At 41.1% G+C, this 22,053-nt stretch overlaps 1 protein-coding gene across 1 annotated transcript in view; it reads right to left on the bottom strand.

Annotated features, from left to right (window-relative positions):
• The window catches only part of LOC311239447 (sodium- and chloride-dependent GABA transporter 2-like), a gene marked incomplete at both ends in the record, with an annotated part of 170,626 nt that overhangs the window by 98,131 nt on the left and 50,442 nt on the right, over window positions 1-22,053 (bottom strand). The window contains 4 exons of the mRNA XM_084327756.1: window positions 15,532-15,635; window positions 18,361-18,495; window positions 18,774-18,906; window positions 19,000-19,084. Of these exons, the coding sequence (XP_084183882.1) occupies window positions 15,532-15,635; window positions 18,361-18,495; window positions 18,774-18,906; window positions 19,000-19,084 (457 nt within the window). The remainder of the gene's footprint in view (window positions 1-15,531; window positions 15,636-18,360; window positions 18,496-18,773; window positions 18,907-18,999; window positions 19,085-22,053) is intronic.

The raw sequence follows: 22,053 nt of genomic DNA on the forward strand, positions 1-22,053 counted from the left end.
ACCAACCGTGTCATGCTATACAGGCACAGGTCATAGATACCAACCGCGTCATGTTATACAGGCACAGGTCATAGATACCAACAGTGTCATGCTATACAGGCACAGGTCATAGATACCAACTGTGTCATGCTATACAGGCACAGGTCATAGATACCAACAGTGTCATGCTATACAGGCACAGGTCATAGATACCAACAGTGTCATGCTATACAGGCACAGGTCATAGATACCAACAGTGTCATGCTATACAGGCACAGGTCATAGATACCAACAGTGTCATGCTATACAGGCACAGGTCATAGATACCAACCGTGTCATGCTACAGGCACAGGTATATGCAACTATATGCATGTATGCCTGTATGACTCCTGTATGAGCTGGTGACTCCTGTATGACTCCTGTATGACGCGTCACCGTATCCGCTAGACAGGAGGCATGACAGGACATTAGCAAGAAAACCGATAAAAAGCTAACACCTCTCACACCTATCACACCTCTCACACCGATCCCACCTATCACACCTATCGCACCTCTCACACCTCTCACACCTCTCACACCTATCACACCTATCACACCTATCACACCTCTCACACCTATCACACCTCTCACACCTCTCACACCTCTCACACCTCTCACACCTATCACACCTCTCACACCTCTCACACCGATCCCACCTATCACACCTATCACACCTCTCACACCTCTCACACCTCTCACACCGATCCCACCTATCACACCTATCCCACCTATCACACCTATCACACCTCTCACACCTATCACACCTCTCACACCTATCACACCTCTCACACCTATCACACCTCTCACACCTATCACACCTCTCACACCTATCACACCTTTCACACCTCTCACACCTCTCACACCTCTCACACCTATCACACCTCTCACACCTCTCACACCTCTCACACCTCTCACACCTCTCACACCGATCCCACCTCTCACACCTCTCACACCTCTCACACCTATCACACCGATCCCACCTATCACACCTCTCACACATATCACACCTATCACACCTCTCACACCTCTCACACCGATCCCACCTATCACACCTCTCACACCTATCACACCTCTCACACCTCTCACACCTATCACACCGATCCCACCTATCACACCTATCACACCTATCACACCTCTCAAACCTCTCACACCTCTCACACCTCTCACACCTATCACACCTATCACACCTCTCACACCTCTCACACCGATCCCACCTATCACACCTATCACACCTATCACACCTCTCACACCTATCACACCGATCCCACCTATCACACCTATCACACCTCTCACACCTCTCACACCTATCACACCTCTCACACCTCTCACACCGATCCCACCTATCACACCTCTCACACCTATCACACCTCTCACACCTATCACACCTCTCACACATATCATACCTATCACACCTCTCACACCTATCACACCTATCACACCTCTCACACCTATCACACCTCTCCCACCTATCACACCTCTCACACCAATCCCACCTATCACACCTCTCACACCTATCACACCTCTATACCCATTCTGCAATCTGTTAATAAAGTTGTACTTAAGTTATGCTTTTACATTATACTTACTTAATAAGTGAATAGTTCCAAGTCAATCAAAAACTATGAGTTTTATTTACTCAAAACATAATGCAGTTTACAGTCTGTATCTACTTAATTATCTTAAGTTGTACTTAAGTTATGCTTTTACATTATACTTACTTAATAAGTGAATAGTTCCAAGTCAATCAAAAACTAAGAGTTTTATTTACTCAAAACATAAGAACACGTCACACGAACTCAAGACATTCAAGTTAGTAGAACTTTCATAGAATATTGAGTATACCCTACTCAAACGAATTGATTATTTTGAACATGCGGGTTTACAGTGCAACTCTACTTCTAGAGTGATAACATTAGCTAGTTAGCTTGTAGATTCAGTGTCGAATCCTCCATGGAAGCCAATGGAAGCCAGGCCTCCCTATATGAAAATATGAATTAATATCAAATATGAAATATGGAAGAAAAAAATATTTTATATATATATATATATATATATATATATATATATTTTTTTATATAGTTTACAATAATAATAAAAAAAAAATCATCTGTGTTATAATTTTGTATTTTTTTTAAATGTCTCCCTCTTCTCCTTCTCACTCTCTCTAACACACTGTGCCTACTGCAGCAGAACAGAGGAGACTGGAGAGGAGGGAGGCGGGATGTCCTTCTCCAGCGTCCCATGTTAAACCAATACTGGCCAATCCGATTCGAGCAATCGAGCTGACTAAAGCCCTGCCCACACCTTAAAACGGGGCTTTGAGCAGAATAATTAGTTTTGAGTCTACATACTGGGATTACTGGAGTGGCATCTAACGTGAATCACGTGACAAGGGCTGACCCATAGGTGACGTCATCCCCTCGCGGGATTGATTGATTGTTTGAAAATTGTATTAACAGCAGGCACGTTCAGACTAATCCTGTATTCTATTATCAAACATTTAGCACTTTATTAGCCACTTAGTTTTAGCCGGCGGGACATTTATTGAGGACCAGCAGCACAGCACACCACTGTGACTGTGGATATTATCTATCTGTCCAGGAGGAGCAAGGAGGACCAGTTTATTGACCAGGTAAGATGCAGTTTCTACAGTAGCTTGCATGCTAAGCTAGAGCTACTAATGTAACGTTATGGCTAGCTTGGATGCTAACTGAGTGATTGATTTATTGATTGATTGATTGATTGATTGATTGAAAAGTTTATTAACAGATTGCAGAATGGGTACAGTACAGTACAGCTCAATACATACAATTGTTAAGGGGATGCAGACCAGAGAAAGACTTTCGTCTTGTTTACATCAGGGTCCCCCATTTTCAATTCATCATAACATATATGACATACATGACATACAGATAGACAGTACTGCTACATCTATACATTTATGACATATCAGATTTTGCAAATACAGTGCTGTTTGTGATACAAAAGTGTCCAGAAAAAGAGTGTATATACATTTGACGTAGAAACTGTACATTGGAGGAGGTTGGGTGGGTGGGGTGGGGTTGGGTGGGTGGGTGGGGGCTGTACATTGGAGGTGGGGGGGGGGGGGGGGGGGCTTGGGTAGGGGGGACACACACATTGTACACTGTACATTGGAATACTGACAAAGCCATGACTGAGTTGTTCTTACAGTAGAGGAGTGAAGTGTCATGTTTATTAGTCACATCCCTGTGAAGGAGGAGTGAAGTGTCATGTTGCATGATGCTAGTAGTACAGTAACTAGTATATTGGTGCGTCCTAGGGTTAAATGCTACAGTATGCTAACTATTTGGAAAAATAACTGTTCAAAACTGTTCTCTTGGCTTTGTTTTGTTCATAGTAGTAACGCTGCCGAGCCATACTGTACATGGTGACTGCTTGGTTTGACTGGCAATGGCCGCCGAGCCATACTGTACATGGTGACTGCTTGGTTTGACTGGCAGTGGCCGCCGAGCCATACTGTACATGGTGACTGCTTGGTTTGACTGGCAATGGCCGCCGAGCCATACTGTACATGGTGACTGCTTGGCTTAACACTTTAATCGCCGATGACGTGTTTAGACGTCATTCCTCGCCATGCTCATTCTGCCGAAGACGCCGTAACTCGTCTTTGATATCAATAATTCAAAAATCTGTGATCTAAATCATATTTCTCCTCCGGAGACATGAGATGTACTGGTGAGCTCCACTCAACTGTCTAACGGTTCAAGAGCGCCATCTGGTGGCAGATCGGCCAAGAGGGAGGGGCGCGCCAAACAGGAAGTGCTCATCCATATTTTGTCCGGGCACTCGCGATCGGTAGCCGGACTCCATCTCAACACACTGGATAATCAATCGCTCGCCCTAACTCAATAAACAACGTTATTTGGACGTATATAGTATTATACAACCTGGAAATGGTTCATCTATATCAACATCCCATAATCGAAAACTGTCTACTCCAAGCTGATCGTCCAACGGCGCGAGGAACATACGGTAAGATCCAGCGTTATTTTCTAACGTGTTCCATATAAACTGCTCTGATGACCATATGACCCACACTAGACGAATGATATAACGTTGCCCACGGAATTATAAACGACCCCCCGCCCATCCGGTCAATATCAGATGATACGTAGTAACTTCTAGAAGTACCTCCAGTTGAAATTTTTCATCTGGCACTGATCGCTACCAAACTGTATTTGATCATCAATATAGTGCATTTGGGGCTATAAATCAAGTTCTGGAGAAAGCTGCAGAAAACGATAAAAACATACTTATACTTTAGACCGTATTTTAGTATGAATATGTGAATGAAAAAGTATAACATTGATACACCCTGAACAATACATATAGGACATTGAATGGGCCATAATAATGTCAATTTAGCAATAGAATTTAAAAAGTTATAGCCCTGCAAAGAAGGGGCACTTCTCCATAGACAAATAGAGCTGGCTAGGGATGGTAAATTATGAATTTAACCATGGCGATCAAAGTGTTAAGTAAAAAAAAAAAAAATTAATAACTTTTTTTTGGCATCCCCTATTATTTTACCCACGCGACGCCACTGTGTAGATTGTTAGCTGCCAGCCCAATGTAGCTAGCTAGTGAGAGCGGGAGTGGGAGACTAGTGAGAGCAGAAGTGGGATATAAATTATGGTGTGTGTGTGTGTGTGTGTGTGTGTGTGTGTGTGTGTGTGTGTGTGTGTGTGTGTGTGTGTGTGTGTGTGTGTGTGTGTGTGTGTGTACAATATTTTGCTGTTGTAATGAATATACTGACTTTCTGTTGGGTGCAATGCTACAGTATAGTCAGTGATGGGCAAGCTACTTGGAAAATGTAGCAAGCTACACTACAAGAACATGGCAAAAATAGCTAGCTACATCAGCACTACTTTTTTTTTTTTTTTAACTTCATGATCAAGTTTCCATCAAACAAATAGACAGGCAAAATAAATGCTCAGTTTGATTGTTTATTATAAAACTGAAACAAGCCCTCGGTCTGGCTTTTTGTGTCATCCTTTTAACATGAACTTGTATTATGTACAAAATCCAGGAAGGCAAGTTTAGCTGGGTGCAGCCTCTACAAAAGAAAAGAAAGAGACCATTTGGTTTGATCAGTTTTTATAGTATAGTTTGTTGATTACTTTTGATGCAGTAATGGTCTTTTTCTTTTCTATTCTATCTTTATGTATTATTTATCCCTAAACTCTGCATCTTCTGGCTGCCTGATACCCTCTCCTAGCTGAAACCTGCCCACTTTATCAACCAAAAACACACTTCTTCAATATCTGAATTTTAACTAATAATAACTGTCTTACTGCATTTTACTATTATGCTACCATGTCTATACTACCACCAACTATGCTAATATGTCTATACTACTACAGTACAGTATGTACTCAAGAGTATAACACTCAAGCTCGACACTGCTAGACAAACAATACTACTTATCCTTGGCTGCTAGATGTACCACTCCTGCTGACTTGTTGTACACAATTTGTAAGTTGCTTTGAATGAAAGCGTCAGCTAAATGACCAAATGTATTTAAATATGTAACTCACAAAACATTCCATGGCCCCAAAATCATGTGGGGACCCCCCCTGGGGGTCATGACCCACAGGTTGAGAACCACTGCCCTAGGTGATATTTTCCCTCTTAGTGTATGTACTATTTATGGTAGTTTGTTTTTTCTTTTCTCCACCCCCATAATATTGTTTATTTTCTGCCTACAGTGAAACATGTTAGTTAAATCTGTTGACAAAAAGTGCACTGACTTGTGTGCTGTTTGGGAACAGTTGACAATGTTTATGTTAAGCTTTTCATCAGCTTACCTGAATATATGTGTTCTCAAGTTAGTGCTGGTCGTGTGGGATGTTGAGAGAAGCTTCGTTTTTGGCGGACACAATAAACACATATGTTGTTGTTATTGACATCATCTTCATCAATGCCATCAGCCCTGGAAACATCGAATCCTTCTGCTATTTCGCGTGGACTAACGGTTCGTTCATTCATTCATGGTCTGTGTTTAGATTTTTTTTACTTCCTGGTTTGCCGAGCTGGAGTGGCATGTCCCGCCCTATCCTGCCTCTGATTGGCCTACCCGTAATGTTTTGGCATAATCGTGAGTCGTCATACTCATACCTAAACCAACCAACCAATCATAGTGGGTTTTCTCCAATAGCATCCAGCTGCAGGACAGAAGAACACGACACTCTCAGGACCGAAGACACCCTTTTTTTTTGTGTGTCTGTTTCTCCGGATATGTAGCGTGTAGCGTTTTGCTGATGCTACGGCACTACTTGATTCGAAAACTAGCTGCGCTACAGAGATCGCTACTTGATTCAAAAGTAGCGACGCTACCATCACGCTACTGAAAAATGTAGTTAAGCTATGTAGCGTCGCTACTTGTAGCTAGCTACTGCCCATCACTGAGTATAGTCATGGTGTCAAAGAGACGACAAGATGCCTGGATACCTTGCCAGAGTGCTTCAAAGAACAATCAGCCACCCCCCCAAGTCTGGGATATTAGTCCATGTCTGAGGTTAGATGTCAATGAAATGTGAAACATTGGATCTAAATTAATGTATATTAATATATATATATATATATATATATATATATATATATATATATAAGCCTGTTCAAGCTGCTGCAGTCAGGCAAGCGCCTCTGCATACATACAGCAAGAACAGAGAGACTTAGAGTCAGCTTCTTCCCCCAGGCCATCAGAACACTGAACACTGATCTCTCCACACACAAGCACACAAGAACTGGGACAGAGCGATGGACACACACAAATCCATGCTGGAAGCTCTAGAGAGACTCCTCTATGACAAGTATCTGGAAACTCATGAACCACTCTCTGCAGAATGGACTGCATTTTTGGAAAATCTCACTCTATGAATCTACTCTCGCTGAAGTGCTCTCATCAGAAGATGTATCTCACCACATGGCAGCATATCATGCATTCAGAGAAGCCGTGAGAAATGGGGAGCTGGGAGAAACTGGACAGTTTTGGATGGAATACATGGACTGCACCTGTCTCGTCCTGTCAATGAATAAGGCAATCAAAATGAATGACTATGAAGGTTACAAAGCCACCATAAACAACATGCCAGACCTTTTCTTCTGCTCAGACCAGCAGAACTATGCTAGATTCCTCACATACTTGGGATACTATCTTGAACACATTGACACATCCAGGATCTGAGAAACGTTTGCATGCTGGAGCAATCAGTGTATCATCATCATTAGGTGGCTTATTCGTTCCGAAGGTTGCCTATCACTCTCCAACCCATTCTGTCCCCACTTCTTCTCTCCAACTCTGTGACTCCGCCTCTCACTCCGCTCCAATCACAGACGTCGTCTACCCAGCCTATTCTTGGTCTTCCACTTCCTCTCTTTCCATCCACCTTCCCCATCACCACCTCTTTGAATATCTCCCCGCTGGATCCTCTCAGAACATGCCCGCACAACTCCATCTTTCTCTTTTTCAACCTCTCCAGCAGCTGTCCTCCTTGCATATCCGCTCTTCTCAGTACCTCCTCATTCTTGATCTTATCCTTCCATGTTATCTTCAGCATCTTCCTCAGCGTCCACATTTCAAAAGAGTCTATCATCCTCTTTGCCTCTTCATTCAGCGTCCATGCTTCTGCTCCGTATGAAAAGACTGACATAACATACGTTTCCAAAATCCTGGTCTTCGTTTTCCAACTTATGTTTCTTCTCAATAATTCTTTATGGTTCCAGAATGCGCCCTTTGCAATTCCGCTTCTTCTCTTAATGTCCATGTTAGCTCTTCCACCAGAAGAGATCACAGATCTCACAGTATCCATATCACATATCCCAGCCAACCGCTGCCACACTGACAAAACAATAGAAGAGACTGCTATGAAATGGCTCAAGTCAAACTCAGGGTCTGGAACATATTCTGCAGGGATCTGTGGAATCACCAGTAACTATGAAGCCAGCCAACGTCATATCCTGACTGCCCATGCCAAAGGAGAGTATGTGGAAAATGACAAGCGACCGAGGTGAACATACAGAAAAGCAGCAACGAGATCTAAAACCACGTGAAATCACTCTGTCTGAGAAGCAAGTCCAGCAAACAGTTGAAGCATTTCAGAGTTTTATCAACCCATTTCAGCTTGATACTTCTCAGCCCTTGACAAGTTTGACTTCAGGAGCAGCTATGCCAGAAGAGGTGCGCATTGATGTGCTGAATGCCCTGAAAAATGGCAAAACTCAAAAAGAGAAGTTCATCTGTGATCGACTTCAGACAAAAAAAGTCCTTTTCTTTGAACCTATCAAGAGGAACAGATTCAAGACAATGTCATCTACCACACCTAAAAGGAAGCTTGTGGCATCAAACCAGAAAGTGATCCAGTACAAGGCCACAAGTGGGTTCATCTTTCAGATCTTTGTCAAATCACAACAACGCAAGTCACAAATAAGCATCTCTGACCTAATGACCTATCCTTTTACTCTGATGCCATACTCCATCTCAACAATCGATCGTTTTTTGCCGCAAAAACCAACAAAGCGAACAGAATTAACTACATGATCAAATATGCTGAGAATGCTCAACTTCCTTCCCCAAGCCAATGTGCTCTCATTCAAGATGGAAACTCCTCATTCTACATGCGTGATGTGCCACAAACAATGAAGAATATATCAGAGCGCACCTTCAAAAGTCTACCGGCTGCAGCTGAAACAGTATTCAGTACAGACACTTACCTTGACCGTCTTCATTCACCAAAATCAGCTGAGAGGGATCACAGAGGTTGTGGTGAATGTTTTATGGTGAAGGGGCTAAATGTTCATCGGCCCACTGATTGGAATGGTTTTCTCACAAATGATGAAAACAAGAAGGCCCTCATTAATTTACTTCTGGATCACTGGAGCTCTGAAGATATGATGAAAGACATCCTCCGAAGGCCTGTTATTTTCGTAGAGGCTGGTCAAGCATGCAATGCTGGAGTGATGTCTAAAGAGCTTCTACCTGAGATCTGTTCAAAACATGAAGAAACGGATGTGAGGGTAATCATTTACATGCAGTATACAGATGTCTCACCTCTTATCCGCCATCAGATCCCAGATGAGCGCATCTGTAATTGACAGCCATAAAGGGACAGGCGCACTTTTACCAGGCAGGTTAAAGCCGCTCTGTTACAATCCAAACCAAAACGCCTCACGTCACAACAGTCAGAGTCAGAGCAAAATACTGACATTTTCTTCATCCTCCTGTATTATGCCAAGTCATCAACTGTCAACATCTTCTTTGACATGGGAGATATACTTATCAACATACACCAGCTGGCTGAAGATTACTCAGAGGAACACATTTCAGCTCTCCTGGCCTTGCATGCATTCACTGGTGCTGACTGCACATCAGCATTCAAAGGCAAAGGGAAGTTGCGACGATGAAGATTCTGAATCAGAAAAGTTTATCCAGATCTTTGCTGAAGTGGGGAACTCTTGGGAGCTTGATGAGTGGATTCTCAGTGGTGTTGAAGAGTTCACCTGTTGCCTCTATGGTTTCAGTCATCGAATCAAGAAGGTTGATGAGGCAAGAGAGATTAAAGTCAAGAAGATGTGTGGCTCAAGCCTTGAGCTTCGACAGGGTATCTCTGTTGACCTCTCCACCTTCCCACCTTGCAAGAGGGTCCTCCTCTTACAGCACATGAGAAGAGTCAACTTCCAGGCATGTGTCTGGAAGAGGGCTCATGAGCACTACCCGGAGATCCCATCCCCTCTCGACCATAGATCTCATATTAACACGGAGACTGGCAAGCTAGAACCACTGTGGTGTGAGGGTGACATCATCCCCAAAGCCCTCGTCGATGTCTTGGCAGAAGAAGAAACAGATGAAGATGACTTAGCAGATGAAATCCATACAAATATGGATGATGATGATGAGTAGGAGGAAGAGGAGGAAAATGATTAAAATTATAATTAAAATGATCATCATAGTTTTATAGTCAGCGAATGGATCACAGCAAATAGAGTAAGCAGCAAAAGGGGTCTAAGAACCAAATAAATGTATTCTATTTTTAGTTTGAGCTGTATTTTATTTTCTCCATTTGGCTGTATAGAATATCTATCTACAGTTTAGTCATGTTGATTCTATATTCTATATTCTAAGTATATATTCTACTTTTTCTCCCCATTTTCTATTTTTCTCCCATCCCAATTTTGTATTATCCAATACTTCCCTCCCCTGTCTCGAACGTTGCTAGACTATGCCTCCCACTGGTCGGCTGCAGTGAGGACCAAGCCTTGCATCACGTGTCCCCTCTGGTACACGAGGAGGCAGCCGTCGCATCTTTTCACCTGTACAGCGCAATCTCTCAGTGGCGAGGAGTAACGTGTGGGAGGCTCACGCTGCCCCGGATACTTCCTGATTCTGCTGTACTGGCGCACCAACCGACCTGTAGGAGTCGCTGTCCAATCCCCACCCACCGGCTTTCCCACCCCCTAATACTGCCAATTGTATTAGTATGAACGACCAGCCAAGCCGGAAGCAACGCCGAGAGCTGGGCTCGAACCCAGCATATCCTGCGTTAGTAGCGAGCGCCTTGCCCACTGCGCCACTTAGCCACCCTGATTCTATTCACTTCTTGATAACAGACTGCACACTAGAGTCATTTTGTTCATTGTGTTGCCTGGACTTTGTTCTTCAATACATTTCATATTTGGTTACCAGGTTTTCTGTGACTGAACCCTCCTTTGCTCAATCTGTTTTATGTTGCACTGTGATACCCCGGTCCACCAGGGGGTGTTACAAAGGGTCAGATTAAACCGAATATATATATTTATTACTTGAGATATATTGTATAATATTTGTATATCGTCTGATATCCCTTGTATATTCTTTGTATATATACACGGAATATCCCTTTACCTAGGTACAGGCCAGACCATAATATTCGTTCTCCTATTGGACAGCAACCCCTAGGCGCCAACGGCCATACCCCCCAATGGCAAGTTCAAAGCTACCGCTAAGACATGTCTCAACATGTCCAGGTTTGCGCAGTAATACGAGACAGAACTGAGGTTGGCACTAGATTACTCACCTTACGTATAAATACGTCGCAGGTGGATACAGAAGCACTTAGCCTAAAACCTGGTTGACCCAAACGTTGAAGCCTTCACCACGATACAACATGCCGTGAAGTGGGCCCTTTTTTGCCCCTAAATAGAGCCTTGAGAACCGCGTGCGAATAGATAGCTAAAGTGTCAGAGTTTAACGCTGTATCGTCGAGTTCGACTTATTCTATTGTAAAGTAATAGTCTATTATTTATAGTGTATCGTGCGGCTACCGTTCTACAGTGACCAGCATTACCACCGGTTCGTCGTACCGAGCTAGTGCACTTATCCAGGCTGGGCGGCCTAAACTCGTGACGCCATCCGAGGAGTCCTAGACGAGAACCGTTGGATATGTACACCGGAGAACCTACACCGGCGAATGCAGAGCCTTTTCCGGCTGGATTATATTGTTTTGGTACTGTGGCTGCTGGAGCAGAGAACCGTCTACCCCACTGCTGTGTGGGATCTACCCTGTGAGGAGCACCATCGAGCCCGCCTCTAGGACCCACAGAGGCTGGCTAGCTTTCCTCCATGCTGTCTTGCATACCGGAGTATAGCTGTTGCTTTGTCTACGGACCAAAGGATTATTGCACTGTCTCCTGTATCTGGAGTCTCTTTATTCCTCGTTGATCCAGACTTTGCTCCCGACCATTCCTCTCCCCTGCTGGCTTACAACCGGAGGGAACCCCCTTAGTATCTCCAGCTGACTACGAGTGTGCCTTATGTAATTCTTATGCTACAGGTGGTGTCAGTTATACCCATCTTATGATGCTCATGGACTTACGCTCTTGACCTACTTAAGTGTTCTTCGCCATATAAGCGCAATTCATAATTCTCAATATTGTAACCTATTGTTGCTGCTCTAATAATAAATACTTCCAAATAGAACTTTCTTTGTTAAGCCGTATTCTTGTGTGGGTGTTCACCAGATATACCGTGTACTGTATGGCCAGTAATTAAAGTACATAACTCAGTAGTGGTTTAATGATACCATACTCTCAATACAGTCAGGGAATTGTACCCCTCAGTTACAGGGGGCGTAACATTGTTCACTTTTCATGTAATTAACTCCAGATAGTATAGCATTACTTAAGTCTCAACTCTTGTTTAATATATTTTTTAGATATAAAAAATAAGGGAGAAAAAAAATAGAAGAAATATGTTCTATTTTCTCGATTTGAGGTACAATGGAGAACTTTGGTCATAGCAGGTGTAATATTCTAGATAGAAAGGTCATCTTGGACTTAAATTGAAGCTTATAAATGTGGGAAGTTTTTATATCCATGTGAAGCAGCAACATGTATAATAAAATACTTGAAAATTATCACTTTTGATGACAATTTGTCAGGCGGACAGACGTTTTTTTGTCTTTTGGGGTATTCTGAGGGTGATATTTGACAATAGAAAGGTAGTAAGCCCCAGAGTATTATTCTGATACTTTTCTCCTATGTGTCAGGATACACCATGCAAAGTTTCAGACTTATTTGACCATTTATGCAGTTGCAGTACCCTCATATTTGCAATTACATAATTTCGCCAGAAGTTTTTCCTAAAAAGAGGGTTTTTTGGCCCCTGAGGCCAAACAGGACTGATTTGGGGGTGGTCATTATCAACTTGTGATGGCCCAAGGTATGGGATAACTGTAAATAATAATGAAAAAAATTTAGCAAAAAACATCCTGAGGGGTGGACCTGGCTCCCGGCCCTCTTTAGGCCCTCTTTCGAAGTTGGTTAAGGTTAGACTTTGGAATCAGGGCTGGTGGTCTAAAATTTTCAATCAATCAATCAATCAAGCAGGGAACATAGGACCCGGGGAACATAGGACCCGGGGAACATAGACATGCTCCCCAGCCAGGCTACCCTGCATTAGCTGTGCGAGCTAACGCGTGACTAACGTGAACACAATTGACGTATTTATTTCGCAAATGCAGTGTTTTCAAATAGCCACATTGCTGTATTTAGTGTATTCATTAGTGGCTCATATTCGTATATATAACATATTTCATTTTATCAAGCTAGAATTGACGACAAGGCCTGCTGCTGGACACTAGCTCCCATGCTAGCGTTGGCTAATACCATACAGCTGAGAGCCAGGAAGAGCCAGGCAGAGCCACCCTACTTTTCTACCAAGGAAAAGATGCTTCTAGAACGGCAGAGTATGGAGGAAGACAAGGCTCTATGAAGAGAATGGGGTAAGTTTGAAGAAGAATTGTGACACACACATGAAAGTTTTATAATTACCATCACAATATGTAAAAAAAGAAAAAAGAATATTGTTTTATCTAATCTAGTTTAATGAATTAATTCATAACTTTTGAACAATAGATGCTATTTCTAATCTGTCAGCTGTTCTATATTGCCAACAAGATTGTCTAGATTCCATTCATTACACATACATATGAATAAAGCAAGGAAAGTAGGGATGCTCGATATTGGCTTTTTTACCGATACCGATATACCGATATTGTCCAACTCTTAATTTCCGATTATGCATACTTTTGACAATAAATAAAATCAGAATTTGTTCTTACTTGCTTGCCTGGGTAAATAAAGGTTATAGAAATGTAAAAAAAAAAAATACAGGAGTGAAAACCGATACCGATATTTTCCGATATAACATCTTAATGCCGATATCGGCCGATAATATCGGTAGGCCGATAATATCGGACATCCCTAAAGGAAAGTGCTTGAAAATATTTTTTTATCTTCCAAGTTTAATTTCAACAAGTTCAAGTGCAACTACATGAACCATAATAATAAAAATTATGATGATAATCATACACTTATTTTTAGGGATGCTCGATATTGGCTTTTTTACCGATACCGATATTCCAATATTGTCCAACTCTTAATTTCCGATACCGATATCAACCGATATCAACCGATACCGATATATGCAGGGTTTCCCACCCCAAAAAACGGAATAATTTCAGGTAACTAATAATTTCACTGGATATATATATAACAAATATTGTTATTGTTTTTTGTTTTTTTTAAACCGATACCGATATTTTCCGATATCACATTTTACTGCCGATATCGGCCGATAATATCGGTCGGCCGATAATATCGGACATCCCTACTTATTTTATATCATTGGAAAGCCCTAGTTGTTCAGAATGGTACCAAATATGAGGTACTTTGAAATACCCAGTAACTAATAATCTATCACAAACCAATGCAAGTTCATGTTCAGGGATTTCCTAATTGGACCAGAGGATCCCTGATGTGTGATGTTTTCTTGATTCTGAACAAAATTCTGTCTGGAACAACATGCTAACTTACAGACAATTTGACTATTTGTTTCTAAATGAGACAGAAGTTGCCATGCAGATGCTAACTTGCTGCAAAAAAAGCTAGCCAATGTGACATGTAAACAAAAGACAGTAGGCTTGGTATTGATTCCTTTTTCCTGCATCAATTATCAGGAAATGTTCCCAATGATTATCGATATTGGCAATTTTCTAAAGAAAATGGTGGCTGGAGTGTAGCCACAATGGCGTTCAACCTATGGGTAGGCGCCGGCGGTAGGCTAACGTTAGCCTATAGCCTAGTGTTCATTAACATTATGCTATTATTAGAGCATTTCAGAGCTTAGCACCATTTTCTACAGTATATGCCATCTAGCTAGCATGCTAGCTTGTATCAAAGGTAAATAGCAGATATAGATTTGAAAGCAACTACTCAACAGGCTTTTAGTTTAGGCATGGCTATACATCAAGCAAGCTATAGCCTAGCCGAAAACACAAATGGTAGTTGGTTAGTCTCTTTCAGATCAATTTCAGCTCTTTGCCTGACACAAGCTAATTGATGGCATATACAGTAGAAATGTAGAAACTTCAATCTGTAATGTTATGCCAACTACATGATTTCATTCCAACCCATCTGCCAGGGGAATTAAAACAGTGCATGGAACAGGAGTGGAAATACCTTCTTCTTTCCCTGCATAATCAAGGGAGCTATAATGACTTTGCCCCCGTATGGTTGCCCAGGTGTACTACACCATAAGAATTATGGAAAAAACATAACATCAACATCTGTTTCAATGCAATTTGAAGACATTGATGCATCAATCATTTATTGATACAATTGCCAATCAATTATGCTTGATATGTTGATATTGTATGGCATTCCTAAATTACTTTGTTGAGGAAAACTATTCTGATGTCTAATCTGTGGGCTAATCTCATACTCAAGACGTTTGTATTATCCACACATTTCCAGCAAGAGCTTCTGGGTATCTCTGCATGGCTCCCTGACTCCTTGACCCAGAAGAGAAACATCACAAAATAATATTGTCTTTGAAGTCGCTAGGAGCAGCTCTGTCTTATTTCAAATCAATGTACTTGATTTCACCTTGAAAATGGTATGGGGGTTAATTAACTTTGACTGCAATACGATCCTCACCTGTAGCAGTTGTTGTCGTACCTGTTGTAGCTTCCCAGGGCTATTAAGACTCCCGTGCAAACTGTATAGGAGTAGAAAATCTGGCTTCCAGCATCCATCCACACCTGAAACAGCCAGTGGTATAGAATTCATTGGTTTTGATTAACACTTATATATGTATACTATATATACGGTATTGGGCGGTATTTTCCCTTTTTCTTTCGATTTTAATATCCTATTCAATGTCAGTGACCTGTATGTTGCCGTTAAAAGGCATACTGGGACTCCGAAGGTGCATTACCGGCCAGATCCTGCTACTAGGCAGTATCGAGAGTGCAGTAAACCCTGTTCCAGACCGGGTGCTACACTCAAATGTCTCCCGACTCGCTTTTCTAGTAATGGGAAACCTAGGGCTTCACTCGATCGCATTGAATCATTTTCGGGACCCCCGATCCATATGTTGTGGTGGGTTATGTCGTGGACCAGATGGGCATAGGATGGACCAGATGGCGATCAAATAATTGGAATATTATTTTTGGAATACCACTGACCACGGGTAAGGACAATCTGACGTCAATTTCAGCTTGATCGTGCATGGTTTTCATACCCATCCCCCTGATCGGCGTGTGTTGTGGTAATAACGAATGCCGTTATTGGCAATCAATTAATCAGAAACGACCCCCCCCCCTTTCATGCATTCATGATGAAACATAATACCTATCATATGCATTTGATTTGAAAATAATAGTGTGTCCAGGGACGAAACACCAATGGTTTTAGTATAATTCATGTTGCGCCCTATAGCCAGCCTCCCAGGAATTAGCCCGGATCATTCCGAAATTATACTCATATTCACCACGGAATAACGCGTGAACGTATTCATGAAAACATTTATTCTTTTTTGCATCTTGAACGGAAGATAGTTACTGTCAAATTACCATGGTATTGTATCCATAGCTATAATATAAAATATAGATTTAGCTCTACAAACAACGTGACGCACAGTGAAACTATGTAATGAAAATTGAATGGCACCGAATGTGTTAAGAAAGGCTGTAACTACACCATAGGTTTTTTAAGCTGATTTAAGGGTTTGTAGAGTTGCCTAGTCGTTAATTGACCGCAGGGACTGCTGCCGTGGGCTACACTTTTCACCCTATTGTGTTCACCCACCCACACATCCTGTCACAGACGATCTGGCAGGGACGCTTTGTCGGACGCATGCACAGGGGTCTGCACGGTTTAGTGCTTGTTTTCATGCTGCTTTAGTTATTTCCTGGAAGATTATGAGTGTTTCTGGCATCACAATAATATTCTCAATGATACTTTGGTCTTTACCAGGGATTCCCCCTCTTATTCAATTAATTGGTCAGCTTGATTTTTGTTGACTGAGACTTTTTCATGTTGAATGAGTTATTTCCTGAAAAGAATGATGAGCACATAAAAAAAATTTTAAAAATCAAATTTATTTGTAAGGCCCGACAACACACGTTAACACTTTAATCGCCGATGACGTGTTTAGACGTCATTCCTAGCCATGCTCATTCTGCCGAAGACGCCGTAACTCGTCTTTGATATCAATATTTCAAAAATCTGTGTTCGAAATCATATTTCTCCTCCGGGGACCAGAGATATACTGCAAAGCTCCACTCAACTCTCTAGCGGTTCAAGAGCGCCATCTGGTGGCCGATCGGCAGATCGCCAACAGGAAGCGACTCGTCAGACCGGTAGTGCTCATCCATATGTCGTCCGCGCACTCGCTATCGTTAGAGAGACTCCGTCTTGACACAGTGAACATCGATCGGTGCAAATAACTCGAAAAAACAACATGATTTGGACGTATATACTATTATACAACCTGGAAATGGATCGGGAATTTCTCCATCCCATAATGGAAAAAATTCTGTTCCACGCTCATCTGCCAGCAGCGTGAGGAAGCCACGGTGAGTTGCAGCGTTATATTCTAACGTGTTCCATATAAACTGCTATGATGATCATATGACCCACACTGGATGAATCATCTAACGTTGCCCACGGAATTATAAACGCCCCCTCGCCCATCCGGTCAATATCAGATGATACGTAGTAACTTCTAGAAGTACCTCCAGTTGAAATGTTTCATCTGGCAACGATCGCTACCAAACTGTATTTGATCATCAATATAATGCATTTGGAGCTATAAATCAAGTTCTGGAGAAAGCTGCAGAAATTATGGTAAATTATGAATTTGAACCATGGCGATCAAAGTGTTAATGTCCCCATGGGCCGGACACGTCTTCTTTAAACAATCTGGCAAGTATTAGAAAGAGGTTACCAATGTGCATATGATTGGTATTGCATTTATTCATTTTTGATTTGATGTGATGTGCTGGTTAGTAACTTATTATACTGTGGATTTCTCCAGACCTCTCTTGGCAAAGCCTGAAGTGTGGACAGCTATAGCATTTAGCAATTAGAGTGCAATACCAAGCAGTGCTCTTTTGCCTAGAGCTCGCAGTTTGACCGCATTACAAATGTTGCCTTTGAATCAACTAATCGATTAGTCAACAAAGTCCTACGACTATTAGTCGACTAATAATGTATTTAGTTGAGGACAACCCTAGTCTTTATTAAGATGTACTTCTGCAGCATTGCATTAAATTGCAGGTGGGCAGTCATTTGTCGATTAAATAGATGAGTCAGTTAGTCGACTAAGAGGTTCTATAATCAAGAATAGCCTTATGAATAATATTATTATAATAATAAATTAATCAATTTATTAATCAAATCACTACATTTCTGTGCATTCATATAAACGACAATGCACATAACATTACATTTATTCATTTAATCATACGGTAACAACAGCACCTGAGGATCTGCAAGTCGGGCTGGGTCAGGGTAGAGGTAATATATGATACCATCTATGGCTCCTGGCAGAGTGAGTCCACGGACCAGCAACACGCCCATCATCAGATAGGGGAATGTAGCAGTGACATAGACCGCCTGAGATGGAGCCAAGTAGGCATGTATGATTATTTTCCTTGTGATATTTTTCAAACCTCATTATGTACACATTGTTCAAGTGCTCTGCACATTCGTCGTTAAAGACAATAGAAGTCGCAGGACCCATGTTTACCTACAATATAGGTCGTAGTCCCAGTTCAATTATAACAGGATGACCCATTTATATCGACAGCTGACACAGGTTATTCAGTAACTATGTTGGTGTGAAATGGGTATTTTCTACTCTAGACTGTGATGTCAGCAGCATTGTGGCTCACCTTCCCGGTGGACTTCACACCTTTCCAGATACAGAAGTAACAGATAATCCAGGCTAGTAGGAGACATCCAGCCAGGTCCCAGCGCACCTCACCCATCTCCTCAATCCCTCCAGACAGGCCCAGGATTCTTCTCCTGCACGTTACAAAGATGTGTTTTTTTCATGAGCATTCTTTACCCTCAACAGTAGTGTGCATTCATATTCATTGTTGTGATTAGGTTACCTACTGCCAAAATTCTAGGACTGAAGATGTTGCGTTCCCCATGGTGTTGCCAGATGCTGAATGATTCTGGCTGTGATCAAAGCAGTTATCTAATAGAGACAGAATCATTATAAGTCAACACATTTTCAAATTGTGTTATTGCTGGACCTGACCCCTTAGGGCCAGCTAACAAAAATACATCTCAAACAATTAGTTATGGTGCACCATTTGCATACAAAGTGTTTTCAACAATAACAGGGGTGTAAAGTACTTGAGTAATTGTACTTTGTTACAATACTTAAGTACTGTTTTGGGGGATTTGTACTTTACCAAGTATTATTAGGTTTGTATACTTTGTACTTTTACTCCATTACATTTCAGAGAAAAAAAACATACTTTTTACTCCTTACATTTAAAATGCAGACCTACAAAGTACAAAGTACAAATCGCACATGTCCAACCATTTTAATTAGTATATTGTAATTGTTTCTCTGGCAGAACTAACGTTAACGTTATTAATCCTGCGACGGCAGGTAAACAGCCAATCAAATCCCCATCAATGGAACATGAACCCGCCCATACCCATGCTGATTGGTCCTTGTGCAACACTAGAAAGCAGGGATCTTTGATTAAACACCTGCTATCAGAAGAATAGACAGTCAGATCCGCAGGTTAATATTGTGATATTATTCAGGGTACTCCAGTATTCTGTCTTTAATATTGTAATATTATTCAGGGTACTCCAGTATGCTGTCTTTAATATTGTGATATTATTCAGGGTACTCCAGTATTCTGTCTTTAATATTGTGATATTATTCAGGGTACTCCAGTATTCTGTGGTTAATATTGTGATATTATTCAGGGTACTCCAGTATTCTGTCTTTAATATTGTGATATTATTCAGGGTACTCCAGTATTCTGGCTTTAATATTGTGATATTATTCAGGGTACTCCAGTATGCTGTGGTTAATATTGTGATATTATTCAGGGTACTCCAGTATTCTGTCTTTAATATTGTGATATTATTCAGGGTACTCCAGTATGCTGTGGTTAATATTGTGATATTATTCAGGGTACTCCAGTATTCTGCCTTTAATAATGTGATATTATTCAGGATAATCCAGTATGCTGTGGTTAATATTGTGATATTATTCAGGATACACCATTCTGTTTTTAATATTGTGATATTATTCATGCTGTGATGGGAATGCCGTCCATGTTAGTTTACCTTCAATGGAGAAGTGCATTAAATAATTTTAATGCAAAAAAAGTGTCCTCTGTTCTTTAATTTCAGCATGGTCTATCACAGAACACATTCCATTGTGGGCAGAGTGTCTGCTTGGTTTCATTCCAGCCTTGCCTAAACACCAGCTGATGATTTCACTAATTGGCTCACCTCTTCAACTAACTCACCTGGTGCAATGTATATAGTTAAAATAAAAACGTGGCCCGCGATGGAATGAGTTTGAGACCCCTCTATCCATTTAAAAAAAAAAAATTACTTTTACTTTTTTGTACTTAAGTACAGTTAAAAGTAGGAATTTTTTTTACTTTTACTCAAGTGTGTTTTTAGCCAGATACTTTGACTTTTATTTTAGTCACATTTTGAGATGGTACCCATACTTTCACTTAAGTATAATTTCTGGGTACTTTTTACACCCCTGAACAATAACTCCATGTACAACCAGGGGTGGACATTTTACTTGTCCACAAACCCATAAATTGCCTCCACTAACCATAATTGGAATGGTATATAAAGGAGATGGCAGCTGATTGAAATAGTCCTCAGGTGGGAAAGTGAATGAAAATCCTTGATTTCCATCACAGTTATGTAACATACCTGTATTCCAATTGTTGAGACAGGTTGACCAGGGGAGTTCAGAGTTGAAGGAAGAGAAGAAAAAGAGGAAGGCCCATGCCAGGATGACGATGTAATACGTAGTAGTATATAAAACAACCAATTGACTGCCATAACCCAGGCCTGTGGGGGAGGGAAAAGGCTACCATTTATTGTGTATTATACAATTCATAATACAGTACATAAACAAGAACAACAAACCACTATATGACACATTAATGAAATCCTTATGTCATTTGTAACATAGCAGTGGAACAGTGTGAACATTTTATTTTGTGAACCTACAGGATAAAAAAACAAGACTAGGCAAGCTTTTGCCAGCCCTGGATCCCCAGTGGGGACGTGTTAACCATCTAAAGCCGAGTGTTGCACCCACAGACACTAGAAATGTTTTGCAAAACATTAAATATCTTTTTAGACAAATATTTTAAGCATTTTTTGAGTTTGATAAATAAATGCTTTGCTTTTTTTCAAGCACACTCATTGTCTGTTCTGTTACTCTATAGGCAGCGCATTCTGAAATAGGTCTACAAACTAAATGAATCCGTGGTGCCAAGGGTTGTTCCATTCTCCGCTTGATATAATTAATCAAATGTCCAATCTTAACGAATTTTGTTTGCCCATAATAGCCTGCTGCTAAAGAAAAGTACAGGGACAAACCAATTGTGTTTCCATGATTTTATTAAAACTCATAATAACACAGATGGCCTATAAATGGTTATACTCTGCAAACGACAAGATGATGCCAGTCTACTCCACTGCTCTATTTATAATCAATCCATTAATTAATGCTTCTTGAGTTGCAAACAAGGTCTGGGGTTTCAGAATATTTATGTTTGTGAAATAATATTTCATGATGATCTTGTATCTTTGTTTGGGAAATATTCATAATTTTTTGAAAGTTGTGCTTCGATCAGCGATTTAACTCGGCTGCTCCCCTACATTTTCAAAGGCCTATAGAGCAGGGGTCAGCAACCTTTTTGACATGGAGTGCCTGTTTGAAATATAGTTGTAACTAGTGTGCCTCAACAATATTCCATGCATTGTAATTTTTTTTTTCATAATCAGGTCTTTTTAATGATCATTTTTACATTATTACATCATTATTGTTATTGTTATTATTAACAATATTATTATGATGGTTGTATCAACCCTAAATCTGAGTTGGGGGGGGGGGGGAATGCAATGCAGACAAACAGCTGCATACAGTGCGACCATTTC

Source organism: Notolepis coatsorum (genome assembly GCF_963971535.1).
Source record: "Notolepis coatsorum genome assembly, chromosome: 13".
NCBI lineage: Eukaryota > Metazoa > Chordata > Actinopteri > Aulopiformes > Paralepididae > Notolepis > Notolepis coatsorum.